We start from the raw sequence: 24,021 nt of genomic DNA on the forward strand, positions 1-24,021 counted from the left end.
TGAGACAAAAAAAAAATCATCAGTTTTCAAGTTCTCATAGAGGGTCTAAGACACACATATTTTTTGTTGGAAGAATTTCCTGAATTACTGGTGTAAGTTCTAAGAGAGGTCAAAGCATCTGCATTCAGGGTGAGACCATGAGATTTCTGTTTTAGAAGCACATATTCCCACTTGAAGTATCCACAACCTTTCTTATTACCTTCACACTTGCCAACAGGACAACAAAAAAATGCTTTGCCATGATTTGGACCAGCATTTGACACATACAGTTTTTTAGCTCTTCGACCACAGTTACATAGAGGGGGAGTTGGTTTTCCATTTTTCACAGCTCTTACAGACTGATTCAAATCGACTGTGGAGTTCAGAATGGCAGGAGACACTTTGGGCAAATCTGAATTTCTTAAAGGTAAGGAATGATCAAAAGATGCGGTTTTCTCTTGATATATAGCAAAAGACTGTTTTTTTGCTGGTGGGAACATTTTTGGACTAGTTGGCTTTCTTTTAGGAACCTCTGAAGGAGTAGAATAATTTCCAATTAATGCTGATTGTGCTGAAATAGCATTTACCTTTGCAGGTGGTAACTTAAAAGCTGAAAAATTTGAAGTCTGCCTTTGTACTGCTCCTACATTATAGACAGTAGTATCAGGACTTTTGTAAACGATAGATTTCAGAGGTTCCACAGGTACTACAGTTTTCTCCAAACTTTGCTTATCTGAACTCATCACAGCCGATTGCTTCGAAATTGTTTTCTCTTCAAACACTGTTAAAATTTCTGTACTTGAGTCATCTTTGAATTGAACACAGTCTGAATTTTGTTCAGATTGAGATTCTGGTATTAAAGCGACATCTTCCCAGTCAGTCAACAGAGATAAGCACTCAGAACTAGTACTGATATCCTCGTTGGAGATATTAACTGAGGAGACGGTAGTGGAGACGAGCACTAGTCCTGATGCAGGTACTGGAGCACTACATCTGGCTGTACCCAGAGGCTGCCCGTTGCTCAATCCTTGCCGGAGGCCTGTTGCTACAGTACTGTGAGATTGCTGTGCCTGCTCAGGAGGGACAAGAAATCTGTCAGTAGATGCTGCTGAGGAGCTTTGGGCTTGAGCGTGTAACTCGGTCCTTGAGCTGCTGCTAGGTACAATGTGGACATCTGCAGAGGAATCAGTGCAAGTAGTCTGTTGTTCTTCAGTTTGTACATTAGAATTTATCTTAATTCCAGCAATGCCATTGTGGTTTTTCTCAGCCAGAGAGTTTGTTTCGCAAGTTCCATCTCTAGATGCTTCAGGTCTGCTGTTACTTCCCAGTGGAGTCTTGTCAGCAAAGTTGATAGTCAGTGTTCCGGAAATTAAATTATTTTTCGGCTGTGCCTAGGGAGTCCGTAAACAAAAGGAGATTTTGGAAAGTGAATACCCAGAAGTTTTAGGAATCAATGCACAAAATTAATAAGTGTATCAGCCTAGGGATGTTCTGTTCAATTCACAGTCAAGATGCTGGGTTTATTATTTGAATAGCTCACCTTTCATCTGTATTCCAGGCTACAAAGCAAGTAGAAGGGAAGATATGAAGTAGTTACTAACCTTATCCAAAGATTTAGTAACCTTCAGCACACATCCATCACAAATCAGCCTCCAAGCAAGACGGGCAGTATTCCGAGAATCATCCAACCCTTCAAAAGTATGGTTATATTAATGTCTTCTTTTTAAACACTACTGGGGCTAATTCTTACTGTTGGAAAAATGTGATCTAGGTAAGCCTTACATAAGTGACAGGGATCCACGGGACTCTGACACACAGTTATCTAGTTCAAAAAAGGGCAGCAGAAGTAAAAAATTTCCTGTGCTGAAACATGTGAAGGACCAATCCATAGAGCTGAATATACACCCACAATTTTTAAAATCCTTGTACTGTTTTATTAATCATGTAAAAAAAATTGATATTGTGCTGGTATTCTCTTACACTAATACGCTGTCCAGAGCTACTGGGTAAAATCAATTTTCCTTATCCTTCCTCCGCCTCTTTTGTTTTGTGCCCTAACAATTCAGAGATTGATCTTGTTGAACATGCACTCAATAGCACTAGGAGAGATTTCAGAGATAAAGCATGAGGTTAGAAATGACAAACTCTGATCTTTGAAGCATCTAGCCCTTCTTGTTTTGATGTTTTTGTAGGACAGAACATTGCATAACCCAGAAATAATAGTTACTATTTAAAGTAACGACTAGCAGTTACTAGCTGCTTTAGTTTAGCTAACTAAAGCTAAATAGTAGCTATTTAGCTTTATAAAAACACATGTATATTAAAACGAGGATCATCATATTGTACTTACCAGAATGTTCCCGTCCTTCAAAAGCTATCCCCAAATCCTGCAAAGCACCATTTAGCCCCTTAGGCTTCCTATTATAGAAGGCCTAAGGAAAAAAAATGCAGGTGCTTAACATAAAGCATTTCAAAACCTCTTGATAGTGAAGTGAAAACCATTTCAGAAATATCACCTTATGAATAATAAATCTCACAAGGCAATTGTGCAAGCCAGGTATCTTCATTTTACAGGTGTGATAAATAAGCATAAGGCAGTAAGTGACTTACCCTGCTACATATTGGAATGGAAAGAACCATGAATCCCTTCTCTCAGTCTTAAACTAATCAATTCTGTCTTAACTCTGGAGTGTCATTCATTTGCACTTTATGGCTTACACTGATGAAGGCCTTGACAGAGCAGCATGGAAGAATACAACTACAAATAATATCTTGAGATGTTTAAACTGTTGCATATTGCAAAGGCATGGGCATGAATATATTTGGCATAGGTATAAATTTTTTTTTTTTTTTGAGAAAAAGTGAGTATTGCTACTCACTCCCAGTATCTCATTTGGTCACAAGAAAGGGAGAATATTCACGCTGTTTGTCTTTAGAGACCAAATTCTGCTACCTAGGTTAAGAGCCTAAGCTCCAAGTGTCAGGAAAGGCAGACTGGAGCACCCTTTGAAAGCTTCCGTGACTACACAGGGGAAGGTACACTTAGGTGCTCTTAGCCCCCAAGTTAGAACTCTATTGCAGTGTAGACTGTGTAATAAAAAATTCATTCATTTTTTCAGTATTATTCATGCTGTTCAGAATATACTTTCTGGTCCATGTACAGTTCACATGCTAGACCTTTAAGTACCCCTAAACAGATGGCGATGGCTGTTTTCCATGCAGCAATGCAAGGCAGCAATAAGAGCACACAAAACCGGGGAAGTTAGAAAGCAAGCAGAGCAAAAGATGTCAGGAAAGGAAAGGCAGCTCGAAAAATTCTCCTGGGATTATCATTCATTTATCAACAGTAACACCAGGTGGTTTTCCTAGCATTGAGATTTCTATTAAAATTCACACAGTTCTAGGGCATGCAATTTGTTACCGAGCGATAACAACGTGGAAAGAAAACAAATGGGTTACTCTAGTCACTGGAACATACAATATTTTCTTGTAACCTCAGATACAGTTAGCCTTTGAGATGATAATATGGGTATAAATGTTTCACAGTCTATCGATCTTCTCACCCTGTATGTTGCTTTGAGATCAATCCAGGAGTTTAAAATGTCGGGTTTTTGCAGCTGCTTCCTTTTACACTCATACTGCAAACACACACCCAGGTCCCAGTCTGCACGGGAAAAAAAAAAACAAACCACAAATAATCCATCACTAAAGAACAGGCCTAAAATCTACATAAACATGGTTTAAAATCTACATAAAGGGACATACCGTCAACACTCTAGTAGCGTCCTGTACTGCTGGACAGGAAGCATAGGCTAACGGGCTTTGTTAGCACAGGCTAACGAAGTCTTTGTACATGAAAAGCACCAGGGCTGCTGCAGTGGGGCATCAGGAGAAGTGAATGCCGATTGTTAGTAAAGAATGACTTCATGATGGGTAAAGATCTCAAAGACCTCATTAAATCATTTAGACACATTAAGAATGGTGACACAATTAACTATATGTAAAGCAGAAAAATGTAACGATGTCAGACCCTGCAGACAAAGATGTAGTGAACAAACGAGGATTCAATGCATTGCATATTTTCAGTCTTAACCCAATACTGTACATCTTCAATACCTAATAACAGGATTTTGGCTCCCTAGAAGGGAAGACGCAATCTCACTAGCACCACCAAATGTTCATTTTTATGTGTACTATTCCACAGAAAAAGCAAATGAAAACTTTATTTACCTGTCCAAGTAACAAAGGTACATGGTTTTGCCTCTGAAGTAGAATGACTTGGAATATCTGAACTGAATGTAATTTTCTTCTCCTTTTTTATCTTTTGAATCCATTTCAAAAACTGTGATAAACAAATTTTTAGAGGGACCCCTTCATCAACTTGATCCTTTATGAAACAGAACAAGAAGTATGTATGTGTTAGTATGCACTGAAGTTCATTTGAAATTTGTTTCTCTTTAGCTCTTTACAGGCATGTTTAAAAAAAAAAAATAGTAAATTGCAATTATAACGGTGTAAAATAATACTAAGTAGTAATTATACCTGTGTTATGCCAGTTAGTTCTGTACAAAATTCAGAGAGAATAGGATGCTCCTGGGGCTGGACATATGTGTGGAATTCAGATTCAGTCTCTCCTGTTGAAGTGTTCAACAGGACTGCTGGAAATTCAACTGTGACAAAAACAAAACGAGAAACAAACAAACAAACAAACAGAACCCCAAAACACAAAGCCAGAAAGGTTAAAGCTGTTCACAGAAATTATTCCATTAACCTGGGGTTGAAATGTCAGGAATTAGAAGGAACACCGTGCAGTGACGAGACGGCGGTCAAAGCTGCCTCCTGTCATCGCCAGGCCCCCGGCCACCCCCTCCTCCCCGCAGCCGGGCTGCTGCCCTTCGCCGCCCGGCCGCCGAGCGCCCTCCCGCCCCGCCGGGGCCGGGGCCGGGGCCGGGGCCGGGGCCGGGGCCGGGGCCGGGGCCGGGGCCGGGGCCGGGGCCGCCCCCGCCCGCTCCCCGCGCCGCCGCACTCACTGATCTCGGGGCCGCGCCGCCCCGCCTGCCGCCAGCAAGTGGCCTCGAAGTCGACGACGATCAGGTAGGCGAAGCGCTGCTCCGCCGCCGCCTGCGCGCCGCTCCGCGCCCGCGCACTGCTCCGCGCCAGCCCCAGCTGCCTGCGGACCGCAGCGGCGCCGGCACCGCCTCAGCATCCCCGTGCTGAGGGGGCCCGCCCCGCCCCGGCCCCCTCAGGGCCTCGCCGGCCCGGACACCGACACCGACACCGACACCGACACACCCCCACCACCCCCCGGTCCCTTCGGGGTCCTCCGTGCGAGGGACCCCCCGCCCCGCACGCCCGGCCCCGTACCTGGCCAGGCGCTTGGTGGCCATCTCCGCCCTCAGCCCCGGAGCGGCCTAGGCGCCGTGGCGGCCACTTCAAACCTCCCGCTGGCGGCGGCGGCCCCGCCTCCACCCGCGCTGTCGGCGGATCGGCTGCTCTGGCCTTGCCCGCAGACAGGCGCAGGTAGCCGCGTGCCGAGGCGGCGTGCTCCCCGGTGGCCCGAGAGGCCGGCGTGGCTGAGGTGGGATCCGCGGCCGAGGTCCCTCCTCGGGGCACCGGGGGAGGAGGGAGCGGCCGGGGAGCCGCCCCACGGCGTCAGGGCTGCGGACGATCCCCCCTCCCGATGCTGCCCGGCGAGCCCGGGCAGCGGGCGGGCGCTGGGGCCTGCCCCGGAGGGGCCCGGTCTGACTGACAGCCCGGGCCGTCCCCCCGCTCTGAGGGGCCGTGGCGGCATCGCCCCGCGCCGCCCTCACCCCGCGGCGCTTTCTTCCGTAGGCCATGGGGAAGGCTGGCTGCGTAAACGGCTACAAAAGGCCCGCCGGAGCCGGTGAGGAGGCGGGGGAACGGCAGGCGGCTCGGAAGCGGAGGAAGGCGGATGGCGGCGGCCGGGTCCCCGAGGTGAGGCGCGGAGCGCTGCCGGCGCACGGGCGTTGTGAGGCGGCGCTGCAGGCCGGTGGCTGTGCGGTGTTTCTCTCTTACAGCCGCCCTTTGGGTAGGTTTATTGCATCACACGTTGGGATGCTGGAAACTCAGCAAAAACGTGGTTTACTGGCAGTCTAGCTAGAGGACTGGCTGAAGAGAATACCTACAGGTAATGGCTTGGTTGAGCGTTGGGCATTTGCATTGAAGGAATTCTGTCAAAAAATAAATACGCTCTGCAATATCGTTCTTTCCTAAACAAAGGAGATCTCAGAAGGAGCATTGTGTCTGCTCAGCACGTTCACACCTAAAGGATGCAAATCAGCCCAAAGTTTCAACCTCGCGGTAACACCTTACTCACCCAGGTTACAACTTATTTTGTGCCCTGTATGGACAAGAGTAAGCGTGTCTGACCTGCGCGGTCAGTCTCATTGGTACCTGATTAGAGACTGAAATTCCTGTGGTTCGCAGGTAGCCTTTGCTTGGTGAAATTAAACTTCTGCTGTTTGGTGGGATTTTTTTTTTTTGCAAAGCTCTCATTAGGCTGTATTGAAAACAACGTGTCATTACTTATTTGTCTAACTTAGCATGAGAGATGAGGGACTAACAATTACACCAGCCTGTGTTGTTATTACCAGATGATTCTTAACCACTTGAACCTCAAAGGGTGTCACCTCTGTTCAGCTTTCTTACCCAATGACAGATGGCTTTAAAAATGCACCGGCTCAACCCCACGTGGGCAGGCTCTGTCAAAATTAATGAGCACGAGGCTTGTTAGTGTGGTGGGGAACACACAACTTCTGGTAGTTGTTTGTCCTGGGGGATTTGATATTCTGTCATTTTCTATGGTCTTTTTTTCTTTTCCCCTGTATGCTGTGATGTCTTTTCATCACATAAAAAAAGAGTATCTTTAAAATTCTTACAGGTCAAAGGAGCTCCATTGGAACAGGTCTCCAAAATCATACATTAACTTGCTGATTAGCTTTTAGGAGAATTTGTGCATTTTGGCTTAAAGAGCTGTTGTGTTGAACTGTGTGGTACAGTCTCCACTCTTCCTGCAGTTTCCTGGGATTTTACTGAAACTTTTTTTTTTTGCCTGCAGGGGTCAGCAAACCCATCTGCCAAAACAGATCACATAATGTAAATTAAGTAAATGGGTTTCAGCAAACCCTTACATGAAATGGCTACATATAACACTTGTATAAATGCCCAAAGCTCTACAGCAGCAAGTGGGTGAATGGGTTGAGAGAGCAGAACATCGTGTTTGCAAATCAAGTAACTTTAAGTCTCCTTACTACATACATCTACTTACACTAATCTTTTATTTAATAAACATTTGAAGTTAGAGTACCTGGGTTGCTGAAATATTGATAGTAAATTTAATATTAAAGTGTGATCTGAAAGGAAACTTTTGCCCATAATGAGTGGAAGAGTTATTTTAAATGTAGTTGGTTGATTGTATCCAAATAGTAAATGGTTTCCTTTTACCATATCATTCACTTAATTTTCCATGAAGTGGTGTGATTACATAAAACCTTTCTTTTTAAAACCTTTACCTTTTTACAGGAAAAGTCATCTCGCTTGTCAGCAGCTTTATTTGGTGAGGACTGCGAAATCAGCTGTGACCAGCTGTATGAACTGTTAAAGTATGCAGCTTTGGGAAAATGCCACAATGCAACACAACCCAGGTATAACACATTCATATTCGGGAATCAACCCTCTCTTGTGTCCTCGCATGTTGTGAAAACGTACCTAAAGGCATATTGGCCACGCTGGTTTTGGAATCCTTGCAACGCAGTTACCACAATGACAGCCTGTATTATGTAGATACAGTTGTTGTTAGACTTGGCCAGAGACCAGAATTCCTCTTCTGACAGAAATTCAGCCAATTCATAGTTTTGTTTCATGCAAAAACTAAACAATTTTGTGGAACAGAAGAAGCTTCACACACTGAGAAATGAAATACCACGTTAAAAATATTATCATAACACAAAAAATATTAACAGGTTTTATGTCAGATATAATTGAAGCAGAGTGTTCTAGAGTGTTTTGGGAAAAACATTTTAATCATTTTGCCCTTTTTCAGAGCAGCTTCTCAGCAATGGACGGGAAAGGCTGAGGAGGGTATATAACCTCAGATGGCAAAAATATGGTGAAATGTAATGAATCTTGAAATGAAACTCAAGGCAAAAATAATCCCACTTGAGATTTTTAGTAGTGTATAGAAAATGATTTTGTGAAACTTTTGTTGATGCATTAATTCACTAGACTGCATCACTACAGCTGAAGTTACTCGTGTATTCACATTCTGATGCATATAAATGTCTTGAAACGGTACTGCAGCAAAATTTTGCTATAACTCATTCTTTGTCTGTCTCCCATATTATGTTGCTTCCAGGAATATGTGGCTGTTTGAGATAAGCTATAAAGCCTCTTCTCCTTGAAGTCATTTGGCACTTTGCCATTCACTGTCTGAAAAGCTGGGCTGGTTCCAAGTTTGTTTTTAAAAGTGCTTGATAATTGTTTTGATTTTTTTTTTTTTTTTAACTGCAGCTGGTGCCGTATTTATCACCAAAGCCACCTGGCTGGGGTTGTGGTTATTGTCCTACATGAAATGAGCCAACTCCATTTCTACAAATTCTATTTGCAGTTCAAACACCTCAGAAAAGTCTTCCGGCATGTAAGTCCCCAAACTGTATTGCTGTCTTCTAAACTTCTTCCAGTCCTGAAACCATGTCCCAAGGATTAATCACTGCAGTGAAATGATCGCCTTCTCCCATAGGAAGTGGCCATCTTTGACTCTCAAAGCAAGCTAATGAGAGGATCTATTTGTAGCTGTTGTCAGCTCAAAACAAAGGGCAAGGCTTTAATATTAGAAACAGGTTTTCAAGACTTGCGTCTTTGAAGCCTTACCAGGTGAAACTTGTATTGATGTTTCAGTCCTCTGACTATTACGCTTCCTGCATCTTCAGGATGCCAATGAGATTAAAAATATCTTGGTTAATTTGGAATTTACTCTGAGTGAGTGAGAAGACTCTCAACATTGAGTTATGCTATTCCCACTCGTTGAAAAATCTCACTTTTACTATTTGCACTTTACGTCAAGTTTCTTCCATTTCATGAAAAGATTATTAGAAGAATTATTTTAATTTTCTGAGTTACAAGCAATGTTTTTGAAGGAAGAAAGAAAGAAGCACTTTGATTCACACTTCTAGAGAATTCTCCCTGAACTGCAGCAGATGCAAATCACAGCTTAACTGGAAAGTCTGGAACTTGCTTTAGTTTCTATCAAAGAAAGTCTTGAGATTTGCCTTCTTGATCGTATCAGGCAAGGCAAATCTGTCCCTTAGTACAAAGAATCCTGTTATCGTCTGTCATTAAAACAGGTTTAGTTTGTGTTGGGGTTTTTTCTTCCTTGGGAAAACACCAAACAGATTTCCACTACTTCTTTATCCATCCTCCTCTAAATTTGGCTGGTTTGGGGATCAAGAAATATCTCATTTGCTTGATATTTCTGCTTCTGTTTCAAAGTCTCTAACACATCTCCTTTTTCAGAGATTCACATTAACACCTTGCGCCAACTTCCTAGCCAGCCTGTATGGAGCAGGAGCAAACCTGAAACCTCAAAACACTGCACAAGGTATCTTGCTTGGTTTTGCATCATCTCTTTTAACCACAGTGATTCACTTTCGGCAGTAATTTATGACTTTGCATCCTGTGCAATTGCAGCGTGCTGCTATGGTAAACGTGTTTACAAAGGAAAGCATACAATGGCTTAAACCATGAGACTGGTTACCCTAACTAGTTCAGTAACTCTCTGTTGGGCTTATTGTCACAAGTAAATGCAAAAAGCAGAGAGAAAGTTTTTGACATGTTTAATCCAAAATCCTGATGCTTTGTTATCCATTTTGTGATTATTTTATTCTAAGATGTATCTAATAAAAGTTAGAGAGAGATAAATTAGATTCAAGTTAAGTAGTTACTCATTTCTTCTTGGTTTTCTTTTTTATACTGAGTAGCAAATCAAGGTAAAGAATGGGTGTGTTGACGACTGATTTCCTATTTTTACACTCTTTGTAGAGGTGATTGTAATCCAACAGGCTTGTACAAAACCTGCAAGAGACTACAATGCGAACTTCACTGAAATTGTTAGAAGTGTAACACAGAATCTTGAATTCAAGTCCTAAATGGGAGAATGAACAGCTGTTGCTTTCAATGTATTGACAAAGTCCTCTAGCATCCTGACTGTAAACCTACTGCACAGTCACAGATCTGAGATGTCAGGTATATTTTTCTTTTAAGTGCAATCTGCAGAGAATCACCTACAGGATAATTTAACTTTATACAGCTGTGGATTCTGGTGTCAGTTCAGTGCTTGCTTCCTTGTAAGCCCCACTTAGAGCACGTTTTCTCCTGACAATACTTACGGAAAGAATTTCACAGAGAAGGTAGAAAAAAAAAAAAGAGAACTTCTTTTACAGCTCACATGAAGTAAGAGATGATTATGTTGTCATGCTTACAAGGCAAGTTCATTCTCTCTATTTCTGAAAGGAATGTGAGACAGAGACTTGTGATGTGACTTGCTTCTGTATCAGCCAGCAGTGTCAGTAGCTGAACTGGGAAAAGATGGAAGTATCCTGAATATTAAGTATATTTTATATATATATCTAGTATATACACTATATACATTATATATATAGTATTGTGCATATAATTATGTATATATAATGTATATAGTGTGTGTGTATATATACACACACACAAAATAAATGAGATATAAACTAGATACATATATATATATATTAAAAAAAACTGGGGAGTGAGCAAGAGAAGTAAACTGGCAATAGACAGATCTATAAATCGATCGATCTGTCTGTCTGTCTATCTATCTATCTATCTATATCTCCCATTTATTGTTCCAGGTAGTGTTTTCCTTTCAAATGGTGTAGCCTCTTAGTGTGTATGTCAATGCAGAAAACTGACTGCAAATAGGGAGTGCTATCTGAGCTTGACAGATGCTCCTGTATTTTACAGGTTTGACTTCCGCTAGCAGTGAATGTATTCCTAAAAGTTCAGACTTGCAATGTGATCCCATCATTCGGAAATACGGAGAAAAAAAACGAGGCCTTACTAGCTATACTCTAACTTTAGAAGAACAGAAAAAAAATGACTATCCCATAAAAGGTCAGTTTTTGAGGACTTTTGTTTGGTTGTTTGTTTGTTTTTTAATTTTGACAGTTAGTGATATGTTTGGTCATATAAGATACGTGATGAGTTTTAGAAGAGAGAGGTCTGTTTGTTATTCATGGGTGTCTTTTCATTCTAGGCTCCCCTGGATGTAAGGGCTATATACATACAGAGTGTGATCAGCAGAGGACGGACAGCAGCCCCCTCTTTGGTCTGGATTGTGAAATGGTAAAAATAAATGTCTGTGGCCTTACAAAATACAGCCAAGCAACCAAACTGCTACCAGCTATTCCAAAGTGAGCCAAGCACCCTCTGTATTTGCTAAACCACTTCTGATGTATTAATATCTGCTGCCAGTCCCTTCATTGATGGTACCAGTGCTAATGCAGCCACGGGAGGGACTCAGGAAGAGGTTCTGGCGACAAGACAGAAATATTGAGCAGTGCAGCAGAGAGCTCAGTTCTGCATTGGCTGTCAGAGCAGCAGCTGGATCTGCCAGGCCCATCAGCAATGCTGCAGTAACCCCTGAGACTGCTGGGGAATTCCTCTTCCCAGCCCTCCCCGAGGTTTGGGAAAGGAAAGATACTTCCCTATCACACATCTTTCGTTTGGCCATCACAGTTCTTCTGGCAGTATGCTGAGGTGAAGATGCCTCCTTCAGTGCAGTTTTGACCTTGCAGAGATGCTTATTTGGCATCAGCATTGAGTAACTAATGATACAACCTGGGCTCTGCTTTTAAACTGTGCATCTTCTCTGGTGAAGATGCTCTCAGTGACAGCTCTGCGGTACAGAGCACAGGCTGATACTGTGAAATCAGCACTTCTTTGTAACTGTTTTCTTTGTGTTGTGCTTGCCTGTGTGTTTGCTGTGCTTATGGTGGGCATGTAACAATTAAAATGAAGCTTGCTACAGTATAAAACAGCTAGCTATGAATGGTAGATCTCTAAGTTGAGTAACTCCTTAGTAGCCAAAGCAGCTGTTAGCTAAGGTTTTTGAGTGGCAGCATCATGCTGATTCAACAACTGCCTCTGCTTCTTCCTGACAGTGCCTGACTGCAAAAGGGAATGAAGTCACTCGTGTCTCTTTGGTGGATGCACAGGGTCAATGCCTCTTGAATGAACTAGTCAAACCTGAAAGCACAGTAGTGAACTACCGCACCAGGTGACTTGCACATAAGTTTCTTATCTCTTCGTCTTTAAGAGCTGCAACCCTTTCAAATTAAACCTGTTACACAGGACCTTTCAAAAGGCTTTGGTCTGCACAGATGCCTACTGCATTTTACTCTGTTAAGAATACAGTTCTTGCTATGTGATTAGAATAACCGACATTATGTATACTCTCTGCTACGTAGTGCCCATGTGGCTAGGCAGAAGCATTATCATTCTGCAGTGTTCTAGGAAAAGTTCTGTTACAGATTAGCAATACACAGTACGAGTTACTTTCTACTGCTGGTTATAACAGCATACAGGGTAAGAGTACGGGATTGCAATCTGCGTCTCTCTGCTCCATAGTTAAGCTTGCTCATCTGTAAAAAATGAATAGAGCAGCCTATCAGCTTTCACACACCTCTAGGGCTGGGCTCAGGATTATAACAAAAGCAGACAAAACTCAAGCCTTGTCTTCTCTAGAACTTTGCCTGGCTTTATCCAGGAGGTGACATGCCAGTCCCCTCAGGTTACTTGGAATCATCTCCTTCCGCCATCAGTCTTGCAGTATTTCCTTACCTGTGCTATCTGATGCTAAGAGCTGCATCACTTAAGTTATATTTGAGCAAGATAAGATTTTGAAACAGATGTGGTAGCACTCATAGCAGTTTAATATACCTGCGGTATACCCTCTTATGTTGGAACAGAAAGCAGTAAATAGCATTCTGTCATTAGTTATACTCGGTTCATATTTTACATGCCCTGCCTGTAATATTCTCCAGTAGGCGCTGCTGCTAATGTGTTGCTTTTACCTCATCCAACTTTTCTTTTGAAGATTCTCAGGAATCACAAAGAAAATGCTTCTTCCAGTGAAAACAAGACTGCGAGACATCCAAACCAGACTAAAAAAAATGCTTCCCCATGATGCAGTATTGGTGGGTCATTCTCTGAATGCTGATCTTCAGGCTTTGGAAGTGAGTATTTTTCCCAATGCTGTGATACTCATTTCAGACATGAAAAAACTCTATAAACAATTCCTTTTTATTAGTGAACACTTGTTAATTGCTTTTTATTATGAATAGCCTTATGTCTGTAAGGATTTAAAAGAGAAAGACTCTCCTTACATCTATAAAACTTGCAAGGGGCCATTCAGAACCCAAAAGGAAGGGAGGAGTCTGTCCAGACATAGATACGGTTGCAACAGAAGCTTTACCTCTCTGCTTCAGGCAGATGCTTTTGACAGCGCTGTCAGAGGAAGAACCGAAGTCCTTCCTATATTTAATTTAACCAACCTAAAATGCTTGAATCAAAATTAATCTTTCTAACCCAGTCTAGGTCTTCCCAATAGAGTGTCAGAAAGGAGAGTTGGGCTTGTTTCATTATTCCCATCTGCTCTCTTGTTGTGGACCAGTTATCTGTCACTGAGAAACTGGCAACTGAAATGAAAAGGCAGCGGCACAGATAACAATGGAGTTACTGCCCAATTCTGTATGACTGCTGTTCTTAAATTAAACTGGTGATGTTTTGTCTCCTCCAGATGATCCACCCCAGTGTTATTGATACTTCATTGCTTTTTGCCAGAAATGAAGGTCGAAGATTTAAGTTAAAATTTCTAGCAAAAGCTGTTTTAGGGTAAGATTATTATTGTATTGTCATGGGAAATATTAGAAACTGTCACGGGCAGGTCATAGGGTCTTGCTTTTCCATTAGTAGCATCAGAATTTTTTTTTTTTTTCACTAAAATTCAAAAGAAAGGAGCAGGCTGTGCAAATAGACATGATAAAGAAGAATTTACTGCCTGTTTGAAACATCAGGCAGCATAATAAATCGGCTTGTCTTTGAGCAAGCAGGGACGCTGTGACCCAACCAGATTTGCGTCCTCACAAAACTAGCTACAAGTCTGTAGCAGTACCAGCGTATTGAATTGTAGAGCAACAAAGACACTCTGGCTCATGCAACGGAGATCTGTTGCAGTTAGCAAGAAAGAAAGGCTAATGTATGAAAGTATGATTTACTGATTTAAATCGTATTCCTCAGTATACTAGCTGCCACCAGATAGAATGTCATAGCGATACAGTTCTCACCATTCATGTAATGAATATTAATACTCTGCAGCGTCAAACTTCACGGAGTTGGAGGTTCCCTCCCTGTCTGTGTGCAAATTGTGAGTTGGGTCATTGGTCAAGGAAGAAGTAAAATTAAAAATAGTCATGCATCAGAGTACTGAGTGTTAGCACTGCTTCTGTCAAACCTGGTAAACAGTGTTTTGCTCAACATTGCAAAAACATTTCTTGCAGTAACTTTTGGGAATATTTCACAAGAACGCTGCTGCACAGAACTGAAATCCTTTTTGGAGAGGGGAAAGCTATTTTGCCCGAAAAGGACCCAGTTTAGAAAAGACAGGATGTTGATCAGTGTGGAAAAACAGATAACCTGCCTGTACACCTAATTTTGATGCCCTAGGAAGGAGATTCAGTGTGAACAGAAGCTTGGGCATGATCCTGCAGAAGATGCTAGAGCTGCATTGGAATTGGCTCAATTCTTTATTGAGCAAGGACCAGCAAAGGTAGCTATATCTAATTAAGATTTCTGTCCTTAATCACAGTACGTACAAGTTGTGCTTATGAATGAAAAAAAACCCCAAACATTCCTGCCCATCCTCTTGTTGATTTAAAAGAGAAAATGGAGCTGTGATAGAGGCCTCAATTTTGGCAGCTTGTTACTTTCAGCGTATATCCAGGTATCTTAATAACCTGGAGCATTACCAGCATTTCAGTACGCAAACACTGACGTGAATCAGCATTGCTGCTGATCTTGAAGAGGGGCTTTGGATAAAGAAGGATTGAGACACTTCCAGCCTACAGGAATGCCTGTCATTTTTCCAGATGACTGAAGTGAGAGACCTTGTATGTTGTGGTAGTGATTCAGCTGGTTTTATGAGTCTCTTGCTTGTATCATTGGTTTCTGAGAGAACTTTTTTGGAGATGATTACTGGTTGATGCTGTGAGTGCTGCATGCTTGAAAATGACAACAGAAAATAATAAGGCAAGAAATTAATGCCTGTCTTTCTTCACTACTGTGGAGTGTGCCTAGGTGACTCATAGAGAAAGCACATGCTTTTTGGTTAACAACAATTAGCTGAGATGAAAGTCAACTACTAATCTTTTTCCTTCCCCAAGGTAGCAGAACTAAACTTGGAGATGCTTCTGACAACTGAAAAACTGGCTGAGGTCTCACAGAACAAAGCTGCGTTACAGCCACAAGGACGTAGGGTCCAGAAACAGCTGAATGAGCCTCCACATTTGTCCAAACCATGGTAATAAGATTCTCAGACATGCATGTTTTTCCTTCAGTTGAATCCTCAGTAAAAATCAAAGAAGTGCATTACGTTTTTCAGGAGCCATCAGGATCTTCTGAGAGACACAAATAATTGTAGCATAGCACTGAAAAACTTTCAGAAGTTGCATCCTAAGTTTCACAAAGCATTTTCTAGGCTTCTTTTGATGTTGAGGACAAGAATATTCTTTCAAATTCCTTTAATGAACCGTATCATTTTTCTCTGACAAGCACTTCTTGAAAGCTTTTAATTCACCATATTGATAAGTACTGTGATTCACAGCTTGCTTCTCTCTGCTAGTTTTTTAGACTGCTTGCAGGTGACTGGCCAAAAACCGCTCCTTTTGGGCAGACAGGAACTAGACTCTTCTGGCCTGTGTCAGAGTAACCTGAGCACTTCAAACAAACAGGTGAATGGACTTAGAGTGGGTTGGTCTAAGCAAGCATCAAAGTAGTTCAAAGTTCTTCTTATTCTGGGGGTGGGTAGATGAGTCCTATTTTAAAAAGCTGACTGACAGTACTGTTAGCAATAGTGTTAATACCAGGTTAGCCAAATCCATTTTAACATTTCGGAAATAAGCTTTGATCCTCTACATCCTCTCATGACTCACTGAAGAAGAATTTCTGCCTGAGGGCTTCCTTGGACAATAATGAAAATTAAAGTTGGGAATTCAGTTCCATAGCTTTGTTTCTGATCCTCTGCAGTACAATTGTCTTGTACCTCTTTGACCCTTGTACACTCTTTTCCCTCCAGATCCTTCAGAGAGCCTTACAAGATGTTCCCCTGTCCACATTCAGTATCGTTCAGTTCAGTCTGGGTCCAGAGTACATTGCATCTCACCTTCCTGCTAGACTTTGTGAAAAGGTACTATTTTTTTTTTGAGAATAGCCTTCATTGCTGAGCTTGGAAAGAGATGTTATTTATCTGGAGGCATGAAGTAGTTAGTTCTTTTGCTTTGTGAAGTTCCTTCTCTAATCTGTGTTCCTACAGGTGAGAAGCAAGCTGACTGACATGCTGACAATTTACGCAGGTCCTTTTGAAGAAAGCTTTTGCCTGAAGTCTGTGAAAAAAGAATTTGGGAGGTGTGGACCAATCCAGTCTCTTACAGTGGTAACTGAAACGTACCAGGTGAGGAGCACTCCAAGCATTAAGCTTGCTGACAGGCATGGAAGGCCTGAGTAATCTCCTGGAAAGATAAGATTAGAACCACTGAAATACCAGTTACTTTGTTTGGGGATTTTTTTCCTGATTATTTAGTCATCAGCTACAACAATTCAAGCTGCGCCAGGGGAGGTTTAGGTTGGATATTAGGAAAAACTTCTTCACTGAAAGGGTGGTCAAGCATTGGAACAGGCTGCCCAGGGAAGTGGTTGAGTCTCCATCCCTGGAGGTATTTAAAAGACGGATAGACATGGTGCTCGAGGACATGGTATAGATGGACTTGGCAGTGCTGGGTTAACGGTTGGACTCGATGATCTTAAGGGTCTTTTCCAACCTTGATGATTCTATGAATTCAGGGTATCTAAAAGCTGCTCCACACAATGACAAGAATAAACACAGCTCATGTGGCTTAACTGTGCTGTTCAAGCTAGAGGACTTTGAGCATTGGAGAAGCTGAGATTATTTTCATCCCTCTCTAGAGAATTGATATGCTAAGGCCTTTAATGGCAAAAAAAGGTTGTTATTAATTGATGAGCTAATTGAAGGTTGTTTTTAACAGCTATGGTATATGGAGTGTTACATATATTACCCCCAAACCTTTTTATAGTCTATTTTTAAAAGAAAACACAACTTTATTAAGACCTGACGTTTAAAAAGGGAGGGCTAATGTGTCTTATTGGTAAGCCTGAAGTATCTTACCATTCTGTTTCAAGCCTTATGTCTGTATCCAATATGAAGTGCTGGAAGCTGCCCAGCTTGCCGTGGAAAGCCTAAATGGAGCTGAGGTAGCGGGATCCTGCATTAAGGTAAACAATGCAAATAGCAAAAACCCAAGTTATGTTGAGCAGAGGACCAGCATCCAGTATTTCTCTTTTAACATCTACTCACAGCATAGCGTCAGCAAATGCTGGCTGGTTGTGCTGTTACCCTCTCCCTGTCCCTGGACAATTTAGAGCCACTGGCAGAAAGGAAATGGCTATAGCCCTCTTTCTTCCTTTCTGCCTGTCAGCAGAAGGGGGTTAGAAAGCATTCTGACCTCCAGCTGCAACTTTAAAAGGAAGAGACAAGTAACAGGGTGTTAAAATGCCATATACAAAGTCTGGGGTTCTTAATTTTATAGTGTTTCTGCATTACAAACATGATCTCTCTTCCTTTTTCATGACTAAGTTAGCCTTCATTAGTCATATTTTTTTCAAGAGAGGGAAAATAGTTTGTCAACTTTGGGTAATGGGAGAAAATAAGTTAAAAAAAGAAGCTCAGAACACAGAGCTGCTTGGGCTGATGTGCTGTGTTTGTTCCTGCTGAATCCACCCCAGGTTCAGAGACCTGTCACTGCAGCAATGCTGGACTGCGATGTTTTGATAAAGGAACTAGAACTGGATGTAGAAAACGAAGGTGTGATTTATGTGGCGGGTTTAAAGAAGTCAATAACAGAGACGGACTTGCAAGAAGAATTCAGCCAGTTGCAAGACCTGGAAACACTGTTCCTGCCAAAGGATCTCCAGAGTGGAAAGCACAGGAACTGCTGTTTCCTCAGTAAGTAGCTTCACATACAGCCTGCTTATTTCCTTCAAGTAAGCCCATTCAGCAGCCCTTGGGACTTTGCACAGACACAGCAAGAGCTACTGAAACCCGTGTATGCTCAAAGTGATGGTATTTAAAATACTCCAGTGAAAGCATGTATTGTTTGGAGGAGCAGTTTACAGCTAAATACTTAAAAGGGAAAAAAAACCTGCTTAAAAGAAAAGGTGATATTTACTTAGAGAAGTTCCAGGATAGCTCATTGGCTCCAGTACCTCAACGTGAGGGCTGGCTACTGTGCAGCTTCACACAGATGAGTAATCACGTCTAAAAAAGGTGAGGAGAACAGGATGAGTGCTGTTGCAGTTAACGGGCATTTCTACAGTCTGATGTTTACCTGTAGCAAGATGACAATCTGCTTGCTGCAGTGATTTCAGTTTCTCGTCTCCCTCCTGCTCCACACCTTTATCCCTGCCCGACAGGTGCCAAGGAACAGGGCAGCAGCATCACTGCCAAAGCATGTTTCCCCTTCTCTTTGCGTTTCAGAATTCCAGACATCACAGAGTGCTGTGGATGCCCTTGAAGTTATAAATGGATGGACTGTGAAGGGTAGAAAACTAAGAAGTAGGAATGCTCTTGCTTCAGGTCACCTCTGGAGATGGATTCAGCAAATGAATCACAGCAATGGGAAGCAAGGAGGAAACACCTTGTGTGAGAAAATGGAGCAACTGTCTGACTCTGTGAGTTTAAGGCTATGCTGATGTTTGTTGCAGTTAGTGAGGAGGTACTGCCCTGGCAACCGGGAGTGGTAACTTTGAGCAGACTTAGGTGCAGAGCTGCGTGTAACGAAAGGGTCTCCTTGCGCTGGAGCAGCGAGGCTGCCAAGGATCAGGTCCCACAACACAGTTTGGAGAGGTAATACCACGTGAGATAATGTGATGTCCGCAGGATACTGTATAGACTTAAAAAGAAAAACCAACCAGCATAGCTGCTCGGGGCAGTGAGCGATGCTACGCAGGAACTGAAGCCTACCACTTGAGAGCAGACGGAGCAATGTACAGGTGTAGCAAGTGGGTATGGGAGTCAGAGGGAGAAGTGCCTGGTTGTGCAGCCCTACAGGAGGGAACAGCTCTAGTTGCAGCTCTCGTTTTTACTGGAGGAAGCTGTAGCACCATTTGAGTAGGGCACGTGGTTCTCCCTGCTGCTGAGCCACTGCACTGCCACATGCCAGCCCGTAACAGAATCACTGCTGTCCTCACCCTGACACTGCCTGAGGGCCAGTCTTGCCACACACGCTTTTAAGTGTGATTGCTACAGATCTGCAGATGAATTGGGGATTTTAATACTTATATTCTGTTATGCAGGAGCAGGATACAAGGAAAAAGGTGAAGAAGTTAGACCAGCATATCAAGAAGCTTTATAGAAGTCTGCAGAATAACACCCTGTGCGTTGTTCTTTTTCCTGGAGTGAACAGGTAACTTGCCACTTATTTTGCAAAGAGCCAAGGAAAATACACAGCCAAATATTTTTATCTTAATCTACTAAAAATTAAAACCCTGCACAAGGAAGTGAAAGCCTGAGAGAAGGCCTGAAGATGCTGCTGTACTTAACTCAGTCTGACTTTCATGTTAGGCCAATAAAACCCGAACAGTAAGTTCTGCCCATAAGCCATGCCTGATCCGGAACAAGCACAAGTGCTGAAACCACTTACGTAGCTGATGGTCCAGATTAGCAAGGCTGAAGTACAGAGTGTTGATTAATTAGACAGGTATTCTCAGTTCACCTACCTTCCCCTGTTGGATGTTTCATCCCTGCTGACAGCAAGGTAAGTTTTATGTGCTTATGAGCGAATCGAGCAGAGTTTCCACAGCAGACAGTGTTTTGGGGTGGTTTTGGTGGGCTTTTGTTTGTTTTTTAAAACCACCTAACTGCTGCAGCCAAGGCACCATCTACCAGCTGGCTTGTGGTACCCTGCTGTATGTGCTTCAGCCACAGCTGCTCAAGGAGGTGGTTCATGCCCTCGTTCTTACGTAAGGGACACGATTGGAAAAAAAAGAACACTCTCACCGAGTCCTTAAGCTTTCATAGGAAAGGGCAACTCCTAGAGTTGAGTTGGGCTTCAGTGCGAATATCGAAGATGCTTCCAGATGGGGTGGGCTTCCTGCAATCCAGACCCTGGGGCCTGAACTGCCACAATCATTCACTGCTTAATTATTAACCAGAAAGGTTAAATCTTTCCCAGGCAAGGCCCTAGTTACAGAGTACATACTTATTTCAGCAGTCTTCTTTCTGTTCTCTCACTCTGTCTCTGTTCAGACAGTCAAATAAAGGTCACATCTACCCTTCCTTTTCTTCACTTCCCCTTCAACAGAACGGGTACCATTCCTTCTGGAGAGAGACGACAGGCCCTGAAATAGAAGCAGGGAGACAGAGCTGCTCGGCAGCATCCCTTCTGCCTGGCTGGGCAGCCACGCCAGGTTCCCTTCTCTTCCGTGCAAAGCTCCCTGAGAAGACTCATGATGCTGTATTAGCCTCTGCACCAAACGGCGTCCCTAGATGGGAGATGCATCCCAAGCCAAGAGTATATTTAGGCTTAATGCCAGTGACAAGCCATTTCAGCAAGGCTCATGCCAAGGACTGCTCTTGGCACGATCTGCTCTACTTGTTGAGTTTTCAATAACTTTTTTTAAAAAGAATATTTTTTTAATTTTTTTTTCCAATAATTTGTGTTCTTAAGTAAAGGTCATTCAGCTGTGCCCACCACCGAAGAATAATAGCATACAAAATGAGACAGCAGCAATTCCTACCTTATTAGAGAAGTGCTGAGTGCATGTAGCTGTGTGTAAATGGTTTCTTGCACAAGGTTGGTGTCAAATACTGCCGCAGTTTAAATCAGCCATGGGGGGTGGCCTGAACTGAGGGCTAACCTCTGCGGGCAGTTTCGTAGTGCATGTGATCCTTTAATCAGCTGCTGCCGCCTTCTGGGCTATAACCGAGTCAGTTTTTACCTTTCTGAGCAATCAGTCATTGGCCTCTTCTCTACGCCACTGTGTCACCTCAGTTACTTTGCGTACTAACCCATCAGCCCCGCTGGAGAGCTTTGAGGAGAGGATGGCTGTGGAGTTACCCTCCACACTGTGTCTTCTGCAGCAGATTCACTGGTCTCAGCAGGTCCAGATTTGCTTTTCAAGGGCCATCTCTCACTAGCCTCATTTAGCACACGCTTGCCTGTTGTCTCACATCACCGAGGGGTGTGAATCCCACTAGCAGAACAGGGGATTCAGGCGTTCGCATCCACAAGGAGCCTGCAGAAGCCCCCAGAGCCTGGGCTCACATCTCTCAGGCTGCTGAGTGGGGTGGACGGGAGCTTCCTCCCAGGCTTGGACGAGGTTTCTTGCCAAGTGAGGTTCCTGTATTACTGTTTCCCCGAGGACTGATAGTCCAGAGGAGGTTTCTTGATTAAAAAGAATGCCAAATAATTGTTGGGTGGAAAAAAAAATAATAAAGTTTTTCAATCTGCTGACCCTGAGGGCTGCAGGCTTCTCACTACTAGACCTTATGTGCATCAAGGCTACCCTGAGCAGAAATAACGCACCTCTTGTTTCTGTTGCAGCATGCATGGATCACAAGCTGGCCTTGGTCTGATGGGAATAAAAGATGACGGAGGGAGGAGTGCTTGTTAAACCGCCAAGTTTTTAAGCAAAGCTTTTGTTAAGATATTTTTAATTACTTTAAATATTGATGTCTTTGTAAAGATCTCTTACCATAAGAACAATAGGCTTTCACTCTGTATCTTTTACAAAGTCTAAAAATAAAAGCCATTCAAAACATCTTAAAGCACAAAACCTTTTCCATTAACCCTTCTTGCTGTGGCAGTTTTCCTTGGCAGGGGGTGAGCTAGGCAAGCGCTGAGGAGGCGCTGGGGGCAAACCGGGGGAGCGCTGCACAAAAGCCGATCAGTATGGGCCTGTAAGGTGTAACTCAGCGCGTCGGTTGTTGACGGAGACTGACGTACCCGCGGGGTTGTCGTCACTGAAACACTGCAGGCTGTAAACCAGCAAGGCAAGTTAGTGTAGTACCTGCAGCAGCTGCTCAGCGGTTAAAAGCTGTTCTCGGGGAATTGTGTGGATTTCTGGAAACGTGCTGTGCCAGCTCTGAAGCAGAGTCGCTGCCTCCTTTCCGGGAAAGTACTGTACTTAGTCCATGGAAAGGAGGAATTGGTGATTCATACTTCTTGGACAATCTCCACTTTCTCCTCCCCCCCCCCCGACCGCCCCCCACCCCCCTCACACACAAAAAAAGAAGAAAAAATAGAAGTTACAGTGTGGCTGTGGGAGGGGCGAGGGCCATTTTAAGGAAAGCACATGTCTCTGCGAACTTCACACATCACCGCTTTCCGCAGGGAGCTGGAGGCACAGAGTTGCAGTAAGACTCTGCGCGTTACCAGCAGCAGGATGAGGTGATTTGCAGCCGGACAGCTTCAGTCCTGTGCTTTGCAGCCATTGCTACTTAAAGGCTGCTTGAGCATCGCCTGTTAACATACGGATTTCCAAGCACGAGGATGCCCAAGAGACTGTTGGCACTCAAAAAGAAAAATTAAAAGGAAATGTTTGTTACAAGGTTTGAACGTGAGACGAAGGATTTCTAGATATGAACTAGAATAGGCTGGGATAAAGCTGAACTAGTTATTATTCCAGAAATCATTAAATGCAGCCGATTGATCGATAGAATATTTACACTCTCCTACTTTCCAACCCCAAGTTCATTTCGCCGGGCTCCTGAGCACAGAGCAGCTCATCACGTAGAAGCTGGGAGCTGCTGCGTGGAGGGGCAGGCAAAAATAAAGGCAAGGGAGAGAAAGGCAGATGCAGCACGAGCCCAGAGGCAGCACCAGTGAGCGGGCAGGAGATGCTCACGTCAGCGTCGTTCGTACCTAAATTTAAAGCCTCGAAAACTGAAATGAAATCTATTATTAAGCAAGATGAATGCAGACGGGTTTTTTTTTTCCTTTAAAAAGGTACTTTATCCGCTCCAAGTGAGCCTGGCATCCTTTGGCTGTAGCTGCTGCAACCTGGGGTAAGCATCACGGTCAGTGCTAGTGCCGAACGCGGAAGGAGTCCGTCCCTTCGCCCGGCGCTGCCGGTCGCCACTGCCGAGCCAGCCCCGCAGAGCCCAGGGGTCGGGCAGCTCAGTGGAAGGGGGTGAATGGCGGACTGACCTCAGCACCCGTCCCTCTGTAAGAATACGCTCCTTTTAGGACTGTTTGCATCCAGCATCTCCTTGGTGTAGACAGTTCCACTGCAAAGTTGAAAAAAACCAGCTAGTTTTCATTCCATGCACTGAAAAACGATGTGGTCACCTCCCTGCAAGGGCTAGGCAGGATTTAGTAAGCAGCCGGGATTCCTGCTTGAGAAACTCTGGACATGACAAATAAAACTAGCAAGAGTCCTATTTATAGGCATGAAAAAATAATTAATTTGTCCCCTTTTAATTGAAAATGTAAAAAGGACTTCAGCTTTAAATAAAACATTTTGTACAAAGCTTGAGCACAAAAAAGTGAACACCAGCGTGTCATTATGTAAACACCACAAACGTTACTCATTTCTTCGGTAACGCGCAGAACGGCGTGCAAGTTCCCTTCCCCGTGGAGCAGGTTTCTGTAGCTCTTCCCCTCCCTCCCCTCAGACCTTACTGGAACACAGGAAACCCAGGAG

General features: G+C 43.4%; 2 protein-coding genes across 11 annotated transcripts; one reads left to right on the forward strand and one right to left on the reverse strand.

The window, feature by feature from the left end:
- Positions 1-22: 22 nt before the first annotated feature.
- ERI2 (ERI1 exoribonuclease family member 2) lies at positions 23-5,449 on the reverse strand. 2 transcript variants are annotated; one of them, XM_087732064.1, is made up of 8 exons: positions 5,344-5,449; positions 5,010-5,149; positions 4,522-4,649; positions 4,210-4,366; positions 3,543-3,643; positions 2,330-2,366; positions 1,581-1,669; positions 23-1,370 (listed from the first exon to the last, which is right to left on the reverse strand). In XM_087732064.1, exons 1-8 carry the CDS (start codon positions 5,364-5,366, stop codon positions 27-29), a joined length of 2,019 nt encoding a protein of 672 aa, XP_087588190.1. In that variant the 5' UTR covers positions 5,367-5,449; the 3' UTR covers positions 23-26. The 2 variants fall into 2 exon arrangements, with proteins under 2 accessions (XP_087588190.1, XP_087588189.1); XM_087732063.1 differs by having other exon boundaries at positions 2,330-2,411.
- On the forward strand, positions 278-23,908 carry REXO5 (RNA exonuclease 5). Of its 9 annotated transcripts, none has more exons than XM_087732054.1 (21): positions 278-406; positions 1,538-1,677; positions 5,812-5,934; positions 7,522-7,643; positions 8,509-8,635; positions 9,511-9,595; positions 10,990-11,139; positions 11,282-11,370; positions 12,189-12,304; positions 13,124-13,262; positions 13,826-13,920; positions 14,752-14,854; positions 15,468-15,604; positions 15,908-16,034; positions 16,379-16,489; positions 16,616-16,753; positions 17,500-17,592; positions 18,103-18,322; positions 18,854-19,047; positions 19,672-19,781; positions 21,921-22,137. In XM_087732054.1, exons 3-21 carry the CDS (start codon positions 5,815-5,817, stop codon positions 21,988-21,990), a joined length of 2,346 nt encoding a protein of 781 aa, XP_087588180.1. In that variant the 5' UTR covers positions 278-406; positions 1,538-1,677; positions 5,812-5,814; the 3' UTR covers positions 21,991-22,137. The 9 variants fall into 9 exon arrangements, with proteins under 9 accessions (XP_087588180.1, XP_087588179.1, XP_087588185.1 ...); XM_087732060.1 differs by lacking the exons at positions 278-406; positions 1,538-1,677 and adding exons at positions 6,018-6,127; positions 7,058-7,230 and having other exon boundaries at positions 5,861-5,934; XM_087732053.1 differs by lacking the exons at positions 278-406; positions 1,538-1,677 and adding an exon at positions 5,491-5,557.
- Positions 23,909-24,021: the final 113 nt, after the last annotated feature.

This window comes from Nipponia nippon, unplaced genomic scaffold (assembly GCF_047370975.1).
Source record: "Nipponia nippon isolate SJK-2023a ecotype South Korea unplaced genomic scaffold, ASM4737097v1 scaffold_5, whole genome shotgun sequence".
In the NCBI taxonomy this organism is placed as follows: domain Eukaryota; kingdom Metazoa; phylum Chordata; class Aves; order Pelecaniformes; family Threskiornithidae; genus Nipponia; species Nipponia nippon.